This window comes from Anolis sagrei, chromosome X, assembly GCF_037176765.1.
Source record: "Anolis sagrei isolate rAnoSag1 chromosome X, rAnoSag1.mat, whole genome shotgun sequence".
In the NCBI taxonomy this organism is placed as follows: Eukaryota; Metazoa; Chordata; class Lepidosauria; order Squamata; family Dactyloidae; genus Anolis; species Anolis sagrei.
In genome coordinates, this window is record NC_090034.1 from 54,587,595 (window position 1) to 54,608,832 (window position 21,238).

Below are 21,238 nucleotides of genomic sequence, written 5' to 3' on the forward strand. Positions count from 1 at the left end.
TGTTGTTGTTCATTCGTTCAGTCGTCTCCGACTCTTCGTGACCTCATGGACCAGCCCACGCCAGAGCTCCCTGTCGGCCGTCACCACCCTCAGCTCCTTCAAGGTCAGTCCAGTCATTTCAAGGATGCCATCCATCCATCTTGCCATTGGTCGGCCCCTCTTCCTTTTAACTTCCACTTTCCCCAGCAAGATGGATGGATAGAATAATAGAATCCTATTGTTGGAGGAGACACCAAGGTTCACCTAGTTCAGTCCCTGTAGCCAGATGGATGGATGGATGGATGGATAGACAGATGATAGAATAATAGAATCCTAGAGTTTTAAGAGACCCCAAGTGCCATCCAATCCAGCTCCCTAAGATGGATGGATGGGTAGGTAGGTAGATAGGTAGGTAGAATAATAATAGAATCCTAGTTGGAAGAGACCCAGAGGTTCACCCAGCCTATCTCCTAAGAGGGATGGATAGATAGCTAGATAGATGAAAGAATCATAGAATCATAGAGTTGTAAGATACCTCAAGGGCCATCTAGTCCAACCCCCTAAAATCGATTGATGGATGGATGGATGGATAGATAGATAGATAGATAGATAGATAGATAGATAGATAGAATCCTAGGGTTAGAAAAGGTTCTAAGGGTCACCCAGCCAAGCCCCTAAGATGGATGGATGGATAAGACCTTTTTATTCATGTAGGCTTTTAAAGAAGAAGGTTTTTAAGATCGTCAGGAGCTGCTGTGATTTCATATGCTTTTAATGATGTTTAATACCGTCTTAGTGCTTGTATATTTGTATGTTTTAAGTTGTATTGCAGTGCTTTTAGTTTTGAGCCACTTTGAGTCTCTGTATGGAGAGAAAAACTGGGATATCAATTAATAATAATAAAAGATAGATAGATAGATAGATAGATTCGTAGAATCCTAGAATTGTGAGAGACCCCAAGGGCCATCCAGTCCAGCCCCCTAAGATCGATGGATGAATAGATAGAATAATAGAATCCAAGTTGGAAGAGACCCTAAGGATAACCTATCCCATCCCTAAGATGGATGGATGGATGGATGGATAGATAGATAGATAGATAGATAGATAGATAGATAGATAGGTAGAATCCTAGAATTGAAAGAGACCTCTAGGGCCATCCAATCCAGTCCTCTTCTGCCAGGCAAGGAGACATTATCCGATCCCTTCCAACAGATGCCCAATCTCCAGAGAAGGAGACCTCAAAAGTAGGAGACTCCAGTAGACTGAGGCAGCAGTGAATGGCCAAAGATACATAGATAGATAGGTAGCTAGATAATAGAATCATAGAATCCTAGAGATGGAGGAAACTCAAGGGCCATCCAGTTCAGTCCCTTAAGATAGATGGATGAGTGGATGGATTCATAGATAGATAGATGACAGAATAATAGAATCCTAGAGTTAGAAGAGGCCCTAGAGGTCACCCAGCCAAGCCCCTAAGATAGATGGAAGGATGGTTGGTTGGACAAGATGACAGAAGCCTAGAATTTTAGAGTGGGAAGAGACCCAAGGTCCATCCAGTCTAGTCCCCTAAGATAGATAGATAGATAGATAGATAGATAGATAGATAGATAGATAGAATGAATTATAGAATTCTAAGTTGGAAGAGCCCTCAAGGGCCATCCACTCCAACTCCATTCTTTTAGGAATTAAGACACAACTGAAGTTCTCCCAACAGATGGCCATCTAGCCACTGTTGGATAACCTCCAGAGAAGGAGACTCCGTCACTTCAAACAGCTTGCCAGGTTAACCCCGAAAAACTCCATCAGTATTTCAAGTTTGTCATGTTGGGCAGGTTTGCTCTAGATGCAACATGGGTGGGGTTCAATGTACTCTCTGGCTGTAGGGTAAACTACAACTCCCACTATGATGAGTCCGTCCCCTCAAACCCCACCAGTAGGTTGAGTTAGTCATGGGGTTCTGTGTGCCAAGTTTGGTCCAGGTCCATTGGTTTCTCTGGTTGTAGGTGAACTACAATTCCCAGAAAAGAAGGTCAATCCCCCCAACCCCCAACCCCCCCGCAAGTAATCAAATTTTGGCAAATCATGTATGTGTGTCGAATTTGGTTCAGATCTATCAGTGTTTGGGTTCACAGTGGTCTCTGTAGGTGAACTACAACTTCCCCAAATCAAGGTGAATTTTCCCCAATGACCTCCGTTATTTCTTGCTGGTCATGGGGGCTTTGTGTGCCAAGTGTGGTCCAATTCCATCTTTGATGAAGTTCAGAGTGCTTCTTGATTGCATTTGAACTATAAATTGCAGTACCTACAGCTCCAAGTTGTCCAGGCCAATTTTGCTCAAAACTCACCAGTTTTCAAATTTGGGCATTTCGGGTTTACATGCCAAGTTTGGTCTGGATACATCATTGTTTGGGTTCATAGTGTGCTCTGGATGTAGGTGAACTACAATTCCTATAAATCCCTCCAAAAACCTGTAGTATTTTTAGGTGGTCATTGGGGTTCGTTGTGCCAAGTTAGTTCCAGGTCCATCATTGGTGGAGTTCAGAATGCTCTTAGATTGCAGGTGAACTATACATCCCAGGACTTACAACTCCTAGTAATCATGGTGAATTCTCCCAAACCTCTCTTAAATGTTCAGCTGTTGATCAATTCCTCTGTTTGCTGTCTGTCATAGAAAAAAATAGGAAAGGGTTATGGGAGAGGCAGTGGGCGGGGTCATGCAAATTCCACACCAATGGAGAGAGTCAGAAACACTGATGGAGGAAAAACAAAAAATCTAGGATAAAATTATCCCTATATAAAATCTTTCACTTGGGTGGTGGCCAGTATGGTGTTTCCGGAGGACATTGGCAGGGCCCTTGAACATGTTCATGGCACTCACTATAATCTGCAATGTCATTGGAGGGAGGCATTGGTGTCACCTGAGTATTGGGAACTATAGCTATCAATGGAAGTGGGAGCCTGTCTGTGTAAGTGGACACCCCAGCCACACACACATAGATATTTTCACTTTTATTATGTGCATAGATAGATTATTATTAGCTGCAACTATGTTGTTCAATATACTGTAAAGCAATACTTACTTACTTAATTACTTAGGCGATCCCTCGTTGGCCGAGTAGGATAGTCTTCCAGGGTCAGTGTTCTGGTGGGTCCATAGGTGGTAGGGGTAGAAGGCGGTTTGCAAGGATTCTTGCGAGGATTTTCCCAGCTGAGGTTAGAAGGGAGATACCTCGATAGTTTCCACAGTCTGTTCTTTCCCCTTTTTTGAAGCGGGTGATGATAGTGGCATCCTTGAAACCTGCTGGGATTTTCTCGGTCACCCACCCTTTTTCTATGAGCTGGTGAAGTTGTGTCAACTCAGGTCCTCTCTCTTTAAAGATTTCAGCAGGGATCCCATCAGGTCCGCTGACTTTGGTTTTTTGTTTTTTTTTTTTTTGTTTTTTTTGGTTGATGGCATTGCTGACTTCTTCCAAATTAGGCAGTGCTGCAAGCTCATCCCTGGTTTGTTGTGGGATTTGTGAGAGAACCTCTTCGGCCACATTGGACCTGTGGTTCAGGAGGCTTTGGTAGTGTTCTTTCCAACATAGTGCAATTGATTTTTTGTCCTTCAGAAGTTTGGTTCCATCTGATGAGCGTAGAGGCTGTATGCCATGGTTTCTTGGTCCATAGATGACCTTTGTGGCTTGGAAAAATCCCTGAGCATCATGGGTATCTGCCAGGTGTTGGATTTCTTCAGCCTTCTTTGTCCACCAGATGTTCTTGAGTTCTCTTGTCCTTCTTTGGACCTCAGCTTCTGCACTGGCATAGATCTTTTTCTTAGCAGCACAGTTGATGTCTCTCTGCCATGTTTGGAAGGCTTTCCTTTTCTTGTCAATTAGCTGTTGGATCTCGTTGTCATTTTCATCAAACCAGTCTTCGTGTTTCTTGGTTTGATATCCAATAGTTTCTTCGCAGGCTGTGATGATGGAGGTCTTCAGTTTGTTTCAATGTTCCTCAACATTTTCGGGGTGTTCTGTGGGTAGATGGTCCTTGAGTGCTGTTTGGAGATGGGCTCATCTGCAGGGCTCCTGAAGGGCTTGGGTGTTCATTTTGCGCCCTATCTTTCTTCCTTGGAGTCTGTGCTTGGGAGAGATCTTGATAGCCATCATGGATCAGATTAGCCTGTGGTCTGTCCAGCAGTTGTCAGCACCTGTCACGGCTCTTGTGAGGAGCATGTCACAGTGGTCTCTGGCACGTGTGATTACATAGTCTAAGAGGTGCCAATGCTTTGACCAGGGGTGCTTCCATGATGCCTTGAACTTGTTTTTCTGGCAGAAGAGTGTGTTGCTGATGACAAGGTTGTGTTCCGCACATTTGGTGAGAAGCAGAATGCCATTTGATTTGCTGTTTCCAACTCTGTCTTATCCTATGGTCCCTGGTCACAGGTTGAAGTCTCACCCGACTCTTGCATTAAAGTCCCCCAGGAGGATGATTTTGTCCTCCTTAGGTATCCAGCTGACAGTAAAAATTTTCCTTGATGACTTCATCAGCATCTAGTGTTGGTGCGTAGGCACTTATGATGGTTGCCTGTTGGTTTTTGGCAAGATCAATTCGGAGGGTTGAGAGTCGTTCATTGATGCCAGTGGGTGCTTCGGTCAGATGTTTCACCAGATCATTTCTGATAGCAAAGCCAACTCCGTGCAGTCTTTGGTCTTCTTCGGGCAGTCCCTTCCAGAAGAAGGTGTAGCCTCCTTTTTCTTCCTTCAGCTGTCCCTCTCCTGCTCTCCGGGTCTCCTGAAGGGCTGCTATGTCAATATTAAAGCGTCCCAGCTCCCTTGCAATGATGGCAGTTCTGCGTTTGGGGTGTTCACTGTCAGTGTTGTTCATTAGTATCCCTACGTTCCATGTACCGAAGTTCATTTTTCTTTTTTGGCTGCAGGGTGGTGATACCACTGGACGTGGCAGTCCAGTCAGGGATAAGAGAGGCAGACTATGTTTAGGGCACCTTTTCTAGCCCCTTCCCCGTGTGGGGTGAGCAGAGTGGATCCTCAAAAGAGCTGCTCAGTCATGATACAGCTGCCAAACTACTCAACTGTCTCAGACCTTGAGGTAGAATGACTGAGTCCATATCCACCGCCCATGTGCCAGATTTCACAGTCCTGCCCCCGTCGCCACTCGCTGATCACCATGGGACTTTTGTTGGTTTGTTTTTATTTTCTTTGGAAAACACCTGTGCATGAGTTTTTTTTTAATGTGTGAAGGTCAGTGCACAACTGATCAACACACAGTCTTCAGAGTGAGGTTCCACTGGTGGTGTAGTTTAACACAATGACCATGGCTTCTCAATCTGTTGCAGCCTTCTTCCGCCTACACAGCCGTTGTAATATGTACCTTGTTATCCTCCCGCCTGCTCCGCCGTTGAGGTCTTTGGGTCTTTGGACTGTGCTTGGTCTGGAACCTCCCTCGCGGTCACTCCTGGGAGTGCACAACTCCAGTTGTTGTGCCCGCAGGTTCATTGGAACACGCAAGTCCCCTCACTACGACAAGGTGACAGTCCATCGAGGGGGGAAAGCAATACACCTATTGGGGAAAAGGAAGTAATTGGAGTAACGAGGTATTGAACACAGGAAGTAATTTAGGTATGTCTTTCTTGTTGGGGGAATGGAACGAATTACCAGTAAATCAGTGGTTTCTTGTCCTTCCTTTTGGCCTGGTGCATTCCTCAATCCAGACATCATCCCTTCCCTCTCTTTTTTTCTCACTCTCTCCATCTCTCTTTTTTCCTTCTCACTTTCTCTTTTTCTCTCTCTCCTTCTCTCTCATTTTATCTCAGGGTCTCTCTTTTTATTGTCGAAGGCTTTCATAGCTGGAATCACTGGGTTGTTGTAGGTTTTTTGGGCTATATGGCCATGTTCTAGAAGCATTCTCTCCTGACGTTTCACCTGCATCTATGGCAAGCATCCTCAGAGGTTGTGAGGACCTCACAACCTCTGAGGATGCTTGCCATAGATGCAGGCGAAATGTCAGGAGAGAATATAGCCCGAAAAACCTACAACAACCCAGCCTCTTTTTTTCCTCTCTCATTCCTTCCTTTTCTCTCTTCAGACTTCCTTTTTTCTCTTTGTTTCTCTCATTATCACACACTTTCTCGTCTGTCATTTTCTCTTTCACACATTTGTTCTTTCTCTCTTTTTGGTTCTCTCTCTTTCTCTGTCTCTCTGTTTCTCTCTTTTTCACACACTCCCACACTCTCTCTGATAGGAGTTGTTGGAACATGCCTGCTGTCCTATCAGTCCTGCTTCAAGGCTCGTCCTTGCGTTTCGTAATGCGAAAGGCACACATGTGGTGCCGTACTATCAGCGGCTTGTGCCCTGGGGCGTTTGAAGTGCCTGGGCTTGTTTCTTTGCAGCCAAACACTGGCTTGTATTCCATGGCAGCGATGCCTGGCCATAGGGCATCACACTTCCTTAAAGTAATAGAATCCAGGAGTTGGAAGGGACCCACAAAGGCCATCCAGCCCAGCCCCTGGTGCCAGGCAGAAAGGGGCAACTTAATCCCATTCAACAGATGTTGAATAGCACAACTTTGGCAACAACATGGGGACAACATACTGTATTTGTTCCGCCTGGCAGATTCATGAAAACAGTGCATTAGTTGTATTTTAAAGGTGGCCCTCAGGCTCCTGCATAGGGCTGTCACGTGGGTCTGTGTTCTCTCTGGTAGCACAGTGTCAAGCAGGAAGACACAGTTAAAAAATCGGCCATCACAGTGATGTTTTCTGTGCTATTTTCTGCACATACATGCACTGCCCTGGCTCTTACTCATTTATTGTGTCAGAAGTGAATTGAGAATATGGTTATAATGCATAAGAAACCACAAACAAAGTTAAAGAACTTGGCATTATGCTAAATGTCCTTTGACCAGAAGCTGGCCACTTGGAGTGCCTCTAGTGTGACTGTGAGAAGGTCCTCCATTGTGCATGTGGCAGGGCTTAGACTGAATTTATAATAATAATAATTTATTTATTTGACCAGTCATATGACCATTTCAAAATGCAACATGAGTAAAAGACAAGGCGAAAAGGAGAGCACAGCAGCTGACCTTCTATTTACAGTCAGAATCTTATTTTCCTGATTCTTCTTCCAGGAAATGTGCTTTTTTTTTTCTTGATAGCTTTCAGAATAAAAAGGCTTACTCTGATTATTGTAGATCTTTCCTGCCCTTGCAAGAAGGATGTCAGACGATCATTTCTGTTGAGGGACCTACAGTTGGATAATATTGGGTGTAAATATCTGTATCGCAGTTCAGTATATGTTGGACAGTCAATCAAGAAATGTTCAATATCTTCCACAGTTTGTTCTCCCCATACGCAGAATCTCTCACTTTTTGGGATGTTACAGTAACACCCGGTTTCCATCATAATACCGAGTTGTTGAAACCTAGAGGCTCAGACTGTATTGTAGTCAGTGGTCTGTGGCTTGCTCTTCTCCACACTCGCATGTTGCAGACTCCACTTTGTAGCCCCATTTCTTAAGGTTAGCTCTGCATCTCGTGGAGCCAGAGTCACCCAGCCTTCTGTGTCACCCAGCCTTCTGTGTGCTCAGGAGGGAGTCTCTCATCCGGTCTCAGCTACTGGTTGAGATTCAGAATTTTAGCTTGCCACTTTTGGACTCTTGCTTGCTGAGGTGTTCCTGCGAGAGTCCACAAGTGGCAAGCTAAAACTCTGAATCTCTTAGGAATCTCTTAGGATCTTAGGAAGCTATTTTTTATTTAAGTTGTTGGCTTGCTGGCTTTTTTTTTCATGTCAGGAGCGACCTGAGAAACTGCAAGTCGCTACTGGTGTGAGAGAATTGGCCATCTGCAAGGACGTTGCTCAGGGGACGCCCGGATGATTTGATGTTTTTATCATCCTTGTGGGAGGCTTCTCTCATGTCCCCACATGAGGAGCTGGAGCCGATAGAGGGAGCTCATCCGCCTCTCCCTGGATTCGAACCTGTGACCTGTCAGTCTTCAGTCCTGTCGGCACGGGGGTTTAACCCACTGCGCCACCGGGGGCTCTGGCTTGCTGGCTGATATCCAAATAGAGGATGGGCTGGAGTTGTCAATGCCTTGGTCCTTTCATTACTGGCTGCTACTTCCTGGAGGATATCGAGTGTATAACACTGGCTAAACAGTATAACTTCTCCAGCGATGTAGTGTGTAGACATCCTGTGATCATGTGGCATGTCTCATTAAGAGCCATGTCCACTGTTTTAATGTGCTCAAACATGTTCCACACTAGACATGCATATTCATCAGCAGAGTAGCCAAGCGCAACAGCAGATGTCTTCACTGTATCTGGTTGTGATCCCCAGGTTGTGCCAGCCAGCTTTCGTACGATGTTATTTCTAGCACCCACTTTTTGCTTGATATTCAAACCGTGCTTCTTGTAAGTCAGAACATAGTTCAGAGTAACTCCGAGGTGTTTGGGTGTGCTGCAATGCTCCAGTGCAGAGGCGGCCCTAGGTAATTTTCAACGATAAGCAAACAGTATTTTGGCACCCCCAACCAATCACTGATATATATTTTCTGTTCATCGTGGGAGTTCTGTGTGCCATATTTGGTTCAATTCCATTATTGGTGGAATTCAGAATGCTCTTTGATTGTAGGTGAACTATACATCCCAGTAACTACAACTCGCATATGTCAAGGTCTATTTTCCCCCAAGAGTGCCTCAAGAGCGCCCTTGGGCAAAATCAACTATACTTCAAATGCTTACTTTGCGTAATGGGTTGAGCCGCCCCTGCTCCAGTGGGATTCCTTCCCAGGTAATCCTCAGAGCTCGAGATGCTTGTCTGTTCTTAAAATGAAAAGCACACATCTGTGTTTTAGATGGATTAGGAATCAGGTGGTTTTTCCTGTAATTGGCACCTAAAGCTTTGGGGAGCTACTGGAATACCCTCCCTAAAGAATTTGGATTTGCCCCCCTCTCTTCAGGCCTTCTGGCTGAGTCTAAAAATATGACTCTTCAGACATGGCCAATGTGATGAATCATTGATAGTACTAGCCTGCACTTTGATTGATTGTTATGACAGATAGCTTGATGGCAGTTTCCACTGTGTTTTAGAAATTTTATAGTTTTCAAATTCATATTAATGAGATTTTTATGCACTGTTGATTATACTTATGTCATTGTAGTTATACTTATGTATTGTTGTCTGCATGTGGCACTTGGAGTGCTTCTGTGAGCTGCCCTGAGTCTCTTTGGGGAGATGGTGGTGAGTTACAAATAAATATTAGTATTGGGTTGTTGTAGGTTTTTTCGGTCTATATGGCCTTGTTCTAGAGGCATTTCTCCTGACCTTTCGCCTGCATCTATGGCAAGAATCCTCAGAGGTAGTGAGGTCTGTTGGAACTAGGAAAAAGGGTTTATATATCTGTGGAATGATCAGGGTGGGACAAACGACTCTTGTCTGCTGGAGCTAGGTGTGAATGTTTCAACTGACCACCTTGATTAGCATTTGATTGCCTGGCACTGCCTCTGACATGGTGGTTGTTGGAGTGCTCCAGCATTTCTGTGTTCTCAAATAATATGTTGTGTCCAGGTTGGTTCATCAGGTGCTCTGCTTCGATGTGGTGTCTCTATTTACCATGGTCCCAGTAGCAGACACCATTGCAGTAATCAACCAGAGGTTCCCAGAAGACACCACAGCTCTGTTTTACCATTGCCTCACCACCAGCTACTTTCAGTGAACACAGAAATGCTGGATCACTCCAACAACCATGTCAGACTACACAGAGAAGCCATTGAAATCCACAAGCATGTGGACAATTTCAACAGAAAGGAGGAAACCATGAAAATTAACAAAATCTGGCTACCAGTATTAAAAAAAAACTCTAGAATTAGAACAGCACAACAACAGAGGAAACAAACAAGGACATCTAATCAACTCTCCACAAAAGATTGCTCCAGGCACTGCCAGGCAATCAAATGCTAATCAAGGTGGTCAGTTGAAACATTCACACGTAGCTCGAGCAGACAATAATCCTTTGTCTCACCCTGGTCATTCCACAGATATATAAACCCTTTTTCCTAGTTCCAACAGACCTCACTACCTCTGAGGATGCTTGCCAGAGATGCAGGTGAAACGTCAGGAGAAATGCCTCTAGAACATGGCCATATAGCCCGAAAAAACCTACAACAACCCAGTGATTCCAGCCATGAAAGCCTTTGACAATATTGGTATTAATATTCTGCTTGACCATTTCAAAGCTCCCTTCTTGAGCAGTGATGGCATGATTGTCAGCATAGATGAAACTCTCTGTCCCTTCTGGAAGTAGCTGATCATTTGTGTAAATGTTAAACATTGACGGAACAGACACACTCCCCTGAAGCAGGCCATTCTTCTGTTTTCGCCATCACCCTGACCCTGACCCATCCACAAAAACAACCCATGCATGACATAATCTGGCAGGGCTTCAGTGTGCCACAATGGTAGACAATCTCTGCTCTAGTGCATGTTCTCCATGTGTTGTCAGCACATTGGCTCATTTCCAACAAATTAAAAAAACATATTATCCGTCACCATGTGTTCCTGGAGCATTGGCTCATGCTTGACGATGCCTTTATACAGGCCATTTCCGAGTTACAAACATCCTGAGTTACAAATAACTCAAAGTTACAAACAGGACGGGAAAAGAAATCTATCCCTCAGAAGCGAAATTCACTCCTGGAAGAGTTATTATCATGAGGAAAATGGGTCTCCACTGAAGTTTTATCCTAATCCTTGTTTCCACAACAACTTGGAAAGCGCTGAACAGACTGCGCTCTGGCACCACGAGATGCAGAGCCAATCTTAAGAAATGGGGCTACAAAGTTGAATCCACAACATGCGAGTGCGGAGAGGAGCAAACCACTGACCACCTGCTGCAATGCACCCTGAGCCCTGCCACATGCACAATGGAGGACCTTCTTGCGGCAACACCAGAGGCACTCCAAGTGGCCAGATACTGGTCAAAGGACATTTAATCAACTACCAAGTTTGCAAAATTTGTGGTTTTTTATCTGTTTGTTTTGTTCTGTTAGAAATGTAATACAATGGTCTGGTTGCTGATGACACGATACATAATTTCCACAACAAGTCAATTTTTCCAAAATCCAATTCTCACTGGGACAGAAAGTGGTGAAATCTTCTGAATGGGAGCACAGACAGCAAAACAAATACCACTGGGGTGTTACCTGTTAGAGAACATAGTATGCATTGCTCATGTGTTGAGCATTGGCTCATGCCTGACAGCAGCCCATGAAATTAGAAAACATAATCATGCACCGTAATGTGTTGCTGGAACCTTGGTTTATGCTTGACGATGCTTTATAGTGTTAGAAAACACAGTATGCGTTGCTCATGTGTTGAGCATCGGCTCATCCACAATGTGGTGGCATTGTGTCCATTTTACACATTGTCAGGGCAATCCATGGTTGACATATATTTTCTTCTTCGACAAGTTGCACAAAGCATACGAGCACAGTAGACGTTGCTCATGTGGTGTAGTGGTTGCATTCAGTGACATGGCTTGCTCATATATTGTCAGAGCTTTTTCTTCTGCCACGACGTGTTCCTAATTCCTGTAATGTTCATTCTGTAGGTGTGATCAGAGCATTGGCTCTTCCTGACAGTAACCCATGATCCCGCAAACGTAGAATGCATTGCTCATATGTTTTTCACAATACCGCCTGCTGTGGTGGCTGCATAGCATGGTATGCCTTGCTCATGTTTTGTCAGAGCATTTCCTCGTGCTATGATGAGTTGGCTGCATTATATAATGTTCATTCCACATGTGTGGTGAGAGCATTGGCTCATGCTGGAGAGTTATCCCATGTTCTCGGAGAACATAGATGTATTGTTCACTGTACCGCGTGCATGAGAGAGCATAGTATGCCTTGGCTCCTTCCCGCTGGCAAATGCCTAAAGTGGGAGTCATGTTAGGTAACGTCACATGCGTTGATGCGCTGCCATGCGCGAATACATCCCCCTGAGGAGACACTGTTTGGGAAGGATGACTCCAGCGCATGTCGTTCCAGAGATGCGGCGGGGCACTGGATGTAGCTTTGAAAGCGTACATCATATGTTGCTTTGATCCATCGGTATTCCTTGGGTGGTCTTTTGTGGCATCATCTCTCCGTTGCACAGTTCTTTGGCGTGAAATCTCTTCCCTCTCTCTCTTCGTTTTAATTACAAATAAAGGGGGAGGGATACAAAAAAAAATACCCCAGCAAATGTTTGTAATATATAAAACTAAAATGACTACATTCAACACCACTAAATCTAAATCTAAAACAATCACTGTGAAGAATCATAGACACATAGAGCCGGAAGAGACCCCCAAAGGCCATCCAGTCCAAACCCATTGATCAGTGTTGCTTAACCTCTGGGTCGGGAACCCTGGCCGGGGGGGGGGGGGGGGGGGGGTTCAAGGGAATGTCAGAGGGGATGTCAAAGACCATCCAAAAACATAGTATTTTCTGTTGGTTATGGGGGTTCTGTGTGGGAAGTTTGGCCCAATTCTCTCAATGGTGGGGTTCAGAATGCTCTTTGATTGTAGGTGAACTATAAATCCCAGCAACTACAACTCTGAAATATCAAGGTCTATTTCCCCCAAATTCCACCAGTGTTCACATTTGGGCATATTGAGTATTCATGCCAAGTTTGGTCCAGATACATCATTGTTTGAGTCCACAGTGCTCTCTGGATGTAGGTGAACTATAACTCCCAAACTCAAGGTCCCATCAAACCCTTCCAGTATTTTCTGTTGGTCATGCAAGTTTTGTGTGCCAAGTTTGGTTCAACTCCATCGTTGGTGCAGTTCAGAATGCTGTTTGATTGTAGGTGAACTTTAAATCCCAGCAAATACAACTCTCAAATGACAAAATCAACCTTACCGCAACCCCACCAGTATTCAAATTTGGGTATTTCTGCCAAATTTGGTCCAGTGAATGAAAATACATCCTGCATATCAGATATTTACGTTACGGTTCATAACAGTAGCAAAATTACAGTTATGAAGTAGCAACGAAAATAATTTTATGGTTGGTCACCGGCATTAGGAAGCATTAGGAAGGTTGAGAACCACTCAGATAGATAGATAGATAGATAGATAGATAGATAGATAGATAGATAGACTGATAGATAGATAGATAGTGTCGAAAGAGTCCTCCAAAGGTCATCCAGTCCACCCGATAGATAGAAAAACTGGTAGATAGATAGATAGACAGACATAGTTGAATAGACAGTGTTGCAATAGACCATCACATGACAGCCAGTCCAATCTGATATCTATATCTATATCCATAGATACCTATATATCCAAGGCCTCCTGGTGGCCAAGCAGGTCAAAACACTGAGCTGCTGAACTTGCTGACTAAAAGGTCAGCGGTTCGAATCTGGGGAGCGGAATGAGCTCCCACTGTTAGCCCCAGCTTCTGCCAACCTAGCAGTTCGAAAACATGCAAATGTGAGTAGATCAATAGGTACCACATTGGCGGGAAGGTAATGGTACACCATGCAGTCATGCTGGCCATATGACCTTGGAGGTGTCTATGGACAACACCAGCTCTTCAGTTTAGAAATGGAGATGAGCACCACCACCCAGAGTCGGACACGACTAGACTTAATGTCAAGGGGAAAGCTTTACCTTTCCATAATAAAAGTGGGAAAATGTGTGTATGTGACTGAGGTGCCCACCTTCACAGACAGACTCCCACTTCCACAAACATTTATGATCCCACCCATGAGAAGCCACCAAAGACTCTCCTTCCAAGGACATGGCAGGTTATAGCGAGTGCCATGAACATGTACAAACCCTGCCAGTGTCCTCCACAAACACAAGACTGCCCACCACCCCAAGGAGTGCTTTCATATAGGGACAATTTCATCCTAGTTTTTATGTGTTTCCTCCACCACAGACATCTCAGTGTTTCTGGCTCTCTCCATTGGTGTGGAATTTGCATGATCCCTCCCACTGCCTCTTCCATAACCCTTTCCTACTCTTTGCTATGGCTCTCAGCAAACAGAGGAATTGATTAGCAACTAAACATACTAGAGAGGTTTGGGGGACTGACTCAACATGATGGAAGTTGTAGTTCACCCTGCATCAAGACAGAGCACTATGACCCCCGCCAACAACAGACCTGAACCAGATTTGGTACACAAAATCCACATGACCAACGAAAAATACTGGAGAGATTTCGGGGGAATTGACCTTGATTTATAGGAGTTGTAGTTCACATCCAGAGAGCACTGTGAACCCAAAGAATGATGGATTTGGACCAAACTTGGTATACACACCCGATATGCCCAAATTCGAATACTGGTGGGTTTTGGGGGGAATTGTCCTTGACATTTGGGAGTTGTACACAACAAACAGAGGAATTGATCAGCAACTGATCATAGAGAGATTTGGGGAGAATTCGCCATGATTTATGGGACTTGTAAGTACTGGGATGTATAGTTCACTTGGAATCTAAGAGCACTCTGAACGTCGCCAATGATGGATCTGGACCTAACTTAGAACACAACATTCCTATGACCAACAAAAAATAATGGAGGGCTTTGGAGGGAATTCACCTTGATGTGGGAGAGTTGTAGTTCACCTCCATCCAGATAGCTCTGTGAATTCAAATGGTGATTCATGCATGGTTGATATACCCAAATGTGAATACTGGAAAGGTTTGGGAGGAATAGATCTCTAGTTTTGGGAGTTGTAGTTCACCTACAACCAGAGAAACTGTGAACCCCACCGATGCTGGATCTGGATCAAACTTGGCATAAGACACAATCCAAGCCCTCCTAACAGTTAGCCATCTAGTTTGAGTGGCAGTTCTTTGGGTGTACAATTGTCCTTCTCCATCTTGAACGGGATCCAGGGTTATTCCAAGTGAGGTTTGACCAAAGCAGAAGAGAGTGGTCTAGGACTTCCTCCTTATCCTTTCATTGATGCAACCTGAAATGTGCTGATATGCTGCATGGTACAGTGACTTGCATGTTGGACCCATTCAGCTGCGAGAAGTCACATCCTCTCAGCCTCAAAGAAAGGCAAAGGCTCTGAAAAAACCTTAATTCATGGCTCTGCAAATATGAAACATCTCTTTTTTTTTCCTTCCCGCACCCAATTATCCATCCTTTCATTCCCTTCTACCAAGCCCCTTCCCAACCGAGGAAGAATTGGTTGCCGCGGCAACCAGAAAATACATGTGGTCCATGGCCGTCTCCATGGTAACAGCTCGGGTTTTTTTTTTTCCATAGTAATTTTATTCCATTTTTACTCCAGTTGAGAGGAGAGTGAGATGTGTCTACAGAAATGTAGTGGTTTAAATAGTAAAATGGTCCCTTAATCATGGGGGTGTCCCTCTTTTTTGGGACTGTTATACTGAGTGGAAATATGGCTTTTTATTTACAGAATTGCTTTCTAGTTTGTCTTTTGGAAAATGTCTACTGAGGAGAGGCAGGTAGCAAATGAAAGGTGTTATTATTATTATTATTATTATTATTATTATTATTATTAACTTGAGTGTCTGCCGTTGCCTGTGTTATTTGAAAAAGTCAGTTTACTAATTGTACAAAAAACATAAGGTTGTGGGTGAACTACAACTCACATCATGCCAGGTTAACCCCGAGAAACTCCATCAGTACTTAACGTTTGTCATGTTGGTCAAGTTTGTTCTAGCTGCATCATCGGTGGGGCTCAGTATGCTCTCTGGCTGCAGGGTAAACTACAACTCCCACTATGGTGAGCCAGTCCGCTCAAACCCCTCCAGTAGGTTAAGTTGGTCATGGGGGTTCTGTGTGCCAAGTTTGGGCCAGGTCCATCTTTGTTCAGAGTGCTCATTGATGGCAAGTGAACTATAAATCCCAGTACCTACAACTCCAAAATGTCCAGGCCAATTCCTCTCAAACCACACCAGTTTTCAAATTTGGATGTATCAGGTATGCATGCCAAGTTTGGTCCAGATCCATCAGTGTTTGGGTTCATAGTGCACTCTGGATGTAGGTGAACTAAAACTCCTACAAACCCCACCAAAAACCTCCAGTATTTTTTGTTGGTCATGGGGGTTCTATGTGGCAAGTTAGTTCCAGGTTCATTGTTGGTGGACTCCAGAGTGCTCTTAGATTGCAGGTGAACTATACATCCCAGTAACTACAACTCCTATAGATCATGGTGAATTCTCCCCAAATCTCTCTAGTATGTTCCGTTGCTGAACAATTCCTCTGTTTGCTGTGTGCCATAGAAAAGAATAGGAAAGGGTTAAGGGAGAGGCAGTGGGCGGGGACATGTAAATTCCACACCTATGGAGAGAGTAAGAAACAATGGGATGTCTCTGTGGTGGAAGAAAAACATAAAATCTAGGATGGAATTGTCCCTGTCTGAAAAGCTTCACTTGGGTGTTGTAATTGTGGAGGACATCAGCAGGCCTCTTGGACATGTTTATGACACTCTCTATAACCTGCCGTGTCACTGGAGGGAGGGTCATTGGTTTCTCCAGAGCAGTGGGAGCTATAGCTGTTTGTGGAGGCAGGAGCCTGATTGAGTAAGTGGACACTCATACATCTTTTCACTTTTATTATGTTTATAGATTATATTATGATTATGATTATGATTATTATTATTATTACCACAACAAGACGAGTCCAAAGCAGACACTCTGCTGGCTGTTGTATTGGATCACACGCCGGACACTTCCCAAGTGTCTAGGACTGTGTGATGTATCGGCGAATAATGCATGCAGATCCCAGTAAGGTGGCCTTCTGCAGCTGGAAGATGGTAATCTTGTCAACGCCGATTGTGTTTAAGTGCAGGCCAAGGTCTTTAGGCACTGCACCCAGTGTACTGATCACCACTGGGACCACCTTGACTGGCTTGTGCCGGAGTCTTTGCAGTTCGATCTTTAAATCCTCATATCGTGCCAGCTTTTCCAGTTGTTTCTCTTCAATCCTGCTGTCACCTGGGATAGCAACATCAACAATCCACACTTTGTTTTTTAACACGATTGTGAGGTCAGGAGTATTATGCTCCAAAACTCTGTCTGTCTGAATTCGGAAGTCCCAGAGTAACTTGACATGTTCATTCTCTGTAACTTTTTCCGTCTTGTGATCCCACCAGTTCTTTGTTGCAGGCAGATGGTATTTGTGGCACAAGTTCCAATGAATCATCTGAGCAACGGTGTTGTGCCTCTGCTTGTAGTCTGTCTGTGCGATCTTCTTGGCAGCAGCTGAGGATGTGATCTATTGTTTCATCTGCTTCCTTGCAGAGTCTACATTTGAATTATTATTATTATTATTATTATTATTATTATTATTATTATTATTATTCTGTCAGAAGAAGGCATTGCCTCCAAAACAACAGCATTTCCTACACAGAAAAAGCAATTTCTTTGCACAGAAACAGCATTTGGTGATCCTCTGCCCTTGGCTTAGTGTAGACTCACCCTGAGACGAAGATGTGAGGACTAAGAGGTAGAGCAACTGGGAACTGTACTTGGGGTTCCCATGCAGCTTCCGCATTTGTTGACCACTCCGAATTGCTAATATCTGTCATTCTTTCCCTTTCTTTTCCCCAGATGGCGCGGCCGATCCAGGTGAAGCCGGCGGACAGCGAAAGCCGTGGAGGTAGTTGTGGTCATCTCTCCTTGTTTCGATGCTCAGAGGGTGGGTTACTCTGCCTTTGCCAAAGGTGGGATCCCAATGGAATCAGGAATGTCAGGAAAAAGAGATTCCACCTAAACATTTGGAAGAATCTCCTGGCAGGAAGAATCTCCTGGCAGGAAGAGCCTTTCAGCTCTGAATGAATATGAAGTGTGGTGGAGTTTCCTTGGCTGGCCATCTGTCGGGAGGGCTTGGATGGGGTCTTGGAGACGTCTTCCCATTCGAGGATTCTCCCCTTTTCTGCTATTCTTTAAACCCTCCCGAATTTCTCATTTCAGCATCAATTAACTTTCATTTAGAAGATCCCTTTTGATCGTATTCTTCAGTTCCTTGTTCCCCTCGATCCCGTTCACATCACCAAGACCTTTCCTAATCCTTGCACCTTAATGTCTCCGACCGTCTTTTGCATGTAGAATCAGACTGTATATATTCTGCCATGACTTGTTTACATCTCTTTCCAACCTTATGTTACTCCTTGTGGCAGATTGGTTAAATATTCCTCTTCTATTATTAATCCAATGGTTTGTTCTTTTTAAAAAAAACATTTTGGGTTATACGTTTGTCCTTAACCCAAATCCCCATATGTCTTTCAACAGAGGCTGGATGGCCATCTGTTGGGAGGTCTTTCATGTTGCCTTCCTTAATGGCAGAAGAGGGTTGGACTGGATGGCCATCAGTTGGGAGGGCTTGCATGGTGTATTCCTTAATGGTAAAGAGGGTTGGGCTGGATGGCTCTCAGTTGGGAGGGCTTGCATGGTGCCGTCCTTAATGGCGGAAGAGGGTCGGACTGGATTGCCATCTGTTGGGAGGGCTTGCATGGTGCCTTTCTTAATGACAGAAGAGGGTTGAACTGGATGGCTATCTGTTGGGAGGGCTTGCATGGTGCCTTCGTTAATGACAGAAGAAGGTTGAAATGGATGGCCATCTGTCGGGAGGGCTTGTATGGTTCCTTCCTTAATGGCAGATGAGGGTCGGCCATCTGTTGGGAGGGCTTGCATGGTGCCTTTCTTAATGACAGAAGAGGGTTGAACTGGATGGCCATCAGTTGGGAGGGCTTGCATGGTGCCTTTCTTAATGACAGAAGAGGGTTGAACTGGATGGCCATCTGTTGGGAGGGCTTGCATGGCGCCTTCATTAATGACAGAAGAAGGTTGAAATGGATGGCTGTCTGTTGAGAGGGCTTGCATGGTGCATCATTTAATAGTGGAAGAGAGTTGGACTGGATGGCTATATGTCGGGAAGGCTTGCATGGTGCATTCCTTAATGGCAGAAAAGGCTCGGACTGGGTGGCCATCTGTCAGGAGGGGTTAGATGGTGCCTTCCTTAATGGCAGAAGGGGATCAGACTGGATGACCGTCTGTTGGGTGGGCTGGAAGAGTGCCTTCCTTAATGGACTGGATGGCCATCTGTCGGGAAGGCTTGCATGGTGCATTTCTTAATGGAAGAAAGGGCTCGGACTGGATGGCCATCTGTCAGGAGGGCTTAGATGGTGCCTTCCTTAATGGCAAAAGGGGATCGGACTGGATGATTGTCTGTTGGGAGGGCTGGAAGAGTACCTTCCTTAATGGACTGGATGGCCTCGCGGTGTGTGTGTGTGTGGGGGGGTTCCTTGCAAGTCTAGGATGCTATGACTCTATGGAGGTTAAATGGTCATCCTTGATGGCATCCTAACAGGATGCAAATCCACGTGTGAGCCTGACAACCTTCCGGAGGGCAAGAGATTACATCATTCAGCGCCTATCACTGAGAAGTCCCCCACTTCTATGTCTCTTTAGATTCTACATATTTCCCTATATAGAGAGGCAGTCTCTATTCTGAAGTCCTCCCTTCTTTGTTAGTGGCTGGGAGATTCTGCCTCGCCCCCCCCCCCTTTCCATATATACATATATACATACACATACATACACACACACACACACACACACTTTGTCTCTGACTGTTGGAGTCGCATTTCCATGGAAACCCATCCTCTCCCAAGGGATCTGGCAGCTGATGTCCAGATGGGCAGGTTGGATACGGAGGGATCAGAAGGCCCTGAGAATTTTTTCCTTTTTTGTGTGTGTGAAAGAAACCGCTGCATTTGTGGTGGAATATAGCAGGTTGCAGAGGAGATAATAGGGCGGTTGGAGATCTCCGCCGCGTCTCCCGGAGGCGTCTTCCTCCCAACGGGATCCGCAGCTGAGCTTCAAGAAAGACGTCTCCTTGAATCTGGCACAGAGGGAGTGGCCTCCTTCTGGCTTTTCCTCCATTGAATTTAGTCCAAGGTTTTGGGCCAAAGCGCCTTTCCCCAAACCCCGGGAAACTTCCTCATGCCAGAAAAGGAAATAAAATAAGATTCTTCCTTCCGTCTCTTCACACGTTCGATTCTCGCTCATATCCTGCAGTTTCCCCATGCATTTCATTGTAAGGAAGTATTTGCTGGGAGTCCATTCTTTATTGTATTTCTGTTAGTTGCTTTTACATCTCCCATGTCCTGATCCGAATCTAGATCCTTCCCTGGAGATCCTTTTGCTTTCAACATTTCTCTGTTTTTCTCATTCCTAACAGCAGAAAAGGTTGTGAATCAGATCCCATTGAGATTCATATAAACATAGAGTGAGAAGGACCCGAGAACTATATAACACACTTCATTGCCATTCAGATTCCTTTATACGGCTCTACAGTGACTTAAACTGCATTATATGGTCAGTGTCGACCCATATAATGTTGGGACTCAGATCCCATTGAGATTCATATAAACATAGAGCCAGAAGGACCCGAGAACTATATAACACACTTCAATGCCATTCAGATTCCTTTATATGGCTCTACAGTGACTTAAACTGCATTATATGGTCAGTGTAGACCCATATAATGCACTTCAACACAGTTCAGACGCCATTATATGGATCTGTACTTACCCAAACTGCATTATATGGTCAGTGTAAACCCACACAATCCACTTTAATGCTGTTCTGACTCCATGACATGGGTTTACACTGGCTCGAACTGTATTATATGGCAGTGTAGATCTTGGCGGGCTATGCCAATCGGGTGTCCGCGCTAAGTCCGGCGTCAGATCCAACCTGAGTTGAATGGAGACATGGCCCTAAATCTTCCAGGTTCCACTTCTGACACACTCACTGCCAAACCACAGTGTTTATTCTTGGATTAGCCAAATCTTGGCCCCTGAAAGTTAATGATTCTTTGTTGTTGTGATGGTGGTTGTTTACTTCTAGGAGACCGGAAACTCTTTGTGGGCATGCTGAACAAGCAGCAGTCGGAAGAAGACATCCTCCGCCTCTTTGAGCCCTTTGGGGCGATTGACGAATGCACTGTCTTGCGGGGACCGGACGGCAACAGCAAAGGTCAGCCTTGTCCTTTTGCCTCTATTCCTTTCTGGCAGTCTGTTCACCAAACACAACTAGGAAGTGTTAGATGTGGGAAGGAAAAGAGGGGTACAACTCTTGCAGAGGGCTTTATTCTCACCCGCTGCTTTTCCTTCTTCTCCTTTTCCTCGCACCTTCCAGGATGCGCTTTTGTGAAATTCTCCTCTCATACAGAAGCCCAGGCAGCCATCCATGCACTCCATGGCAGCCAAACAATGCCTGTGAGTATGAATC

The 21,238-nt window shown here is 44.8% G+C and overlaps 1 protein-coding gene across 4 annotated transcripts in view; it reads left to right on the forward strand.

Annotated features, from left to right (window-relative positions):
* CELF5 (CUGBP Elav-like family member 5) overlaps positions 1-21,238 on the forward strand; it is a 66,056-nt gene that overhangs the window by 15,172 nt on the left and 29,646 nt on the right. For 3 of the 4 annotated variants that reach the window (XM_060784989.2, XM_060784991.2, XM_067473467.1), the window contains exons 3-5: positions 17,552-17,603; positions 20,855-20,983; positions 21,146-21,225. In XM_060784989.2, the coding sequence (XP_060640972.2) occupies positions 17,552-17,603; positions 20,855-20,983; positions 21,146-21,225 (261 nt within the window). The remainder of the gene's footprint in view (positions 1-17,551; positions 17,604-20,854; positions 20,984-21,145; positions 21,226-21,238) is intronic. The other variant, XM_060784990.2, reaches the window with a different exon arrangement.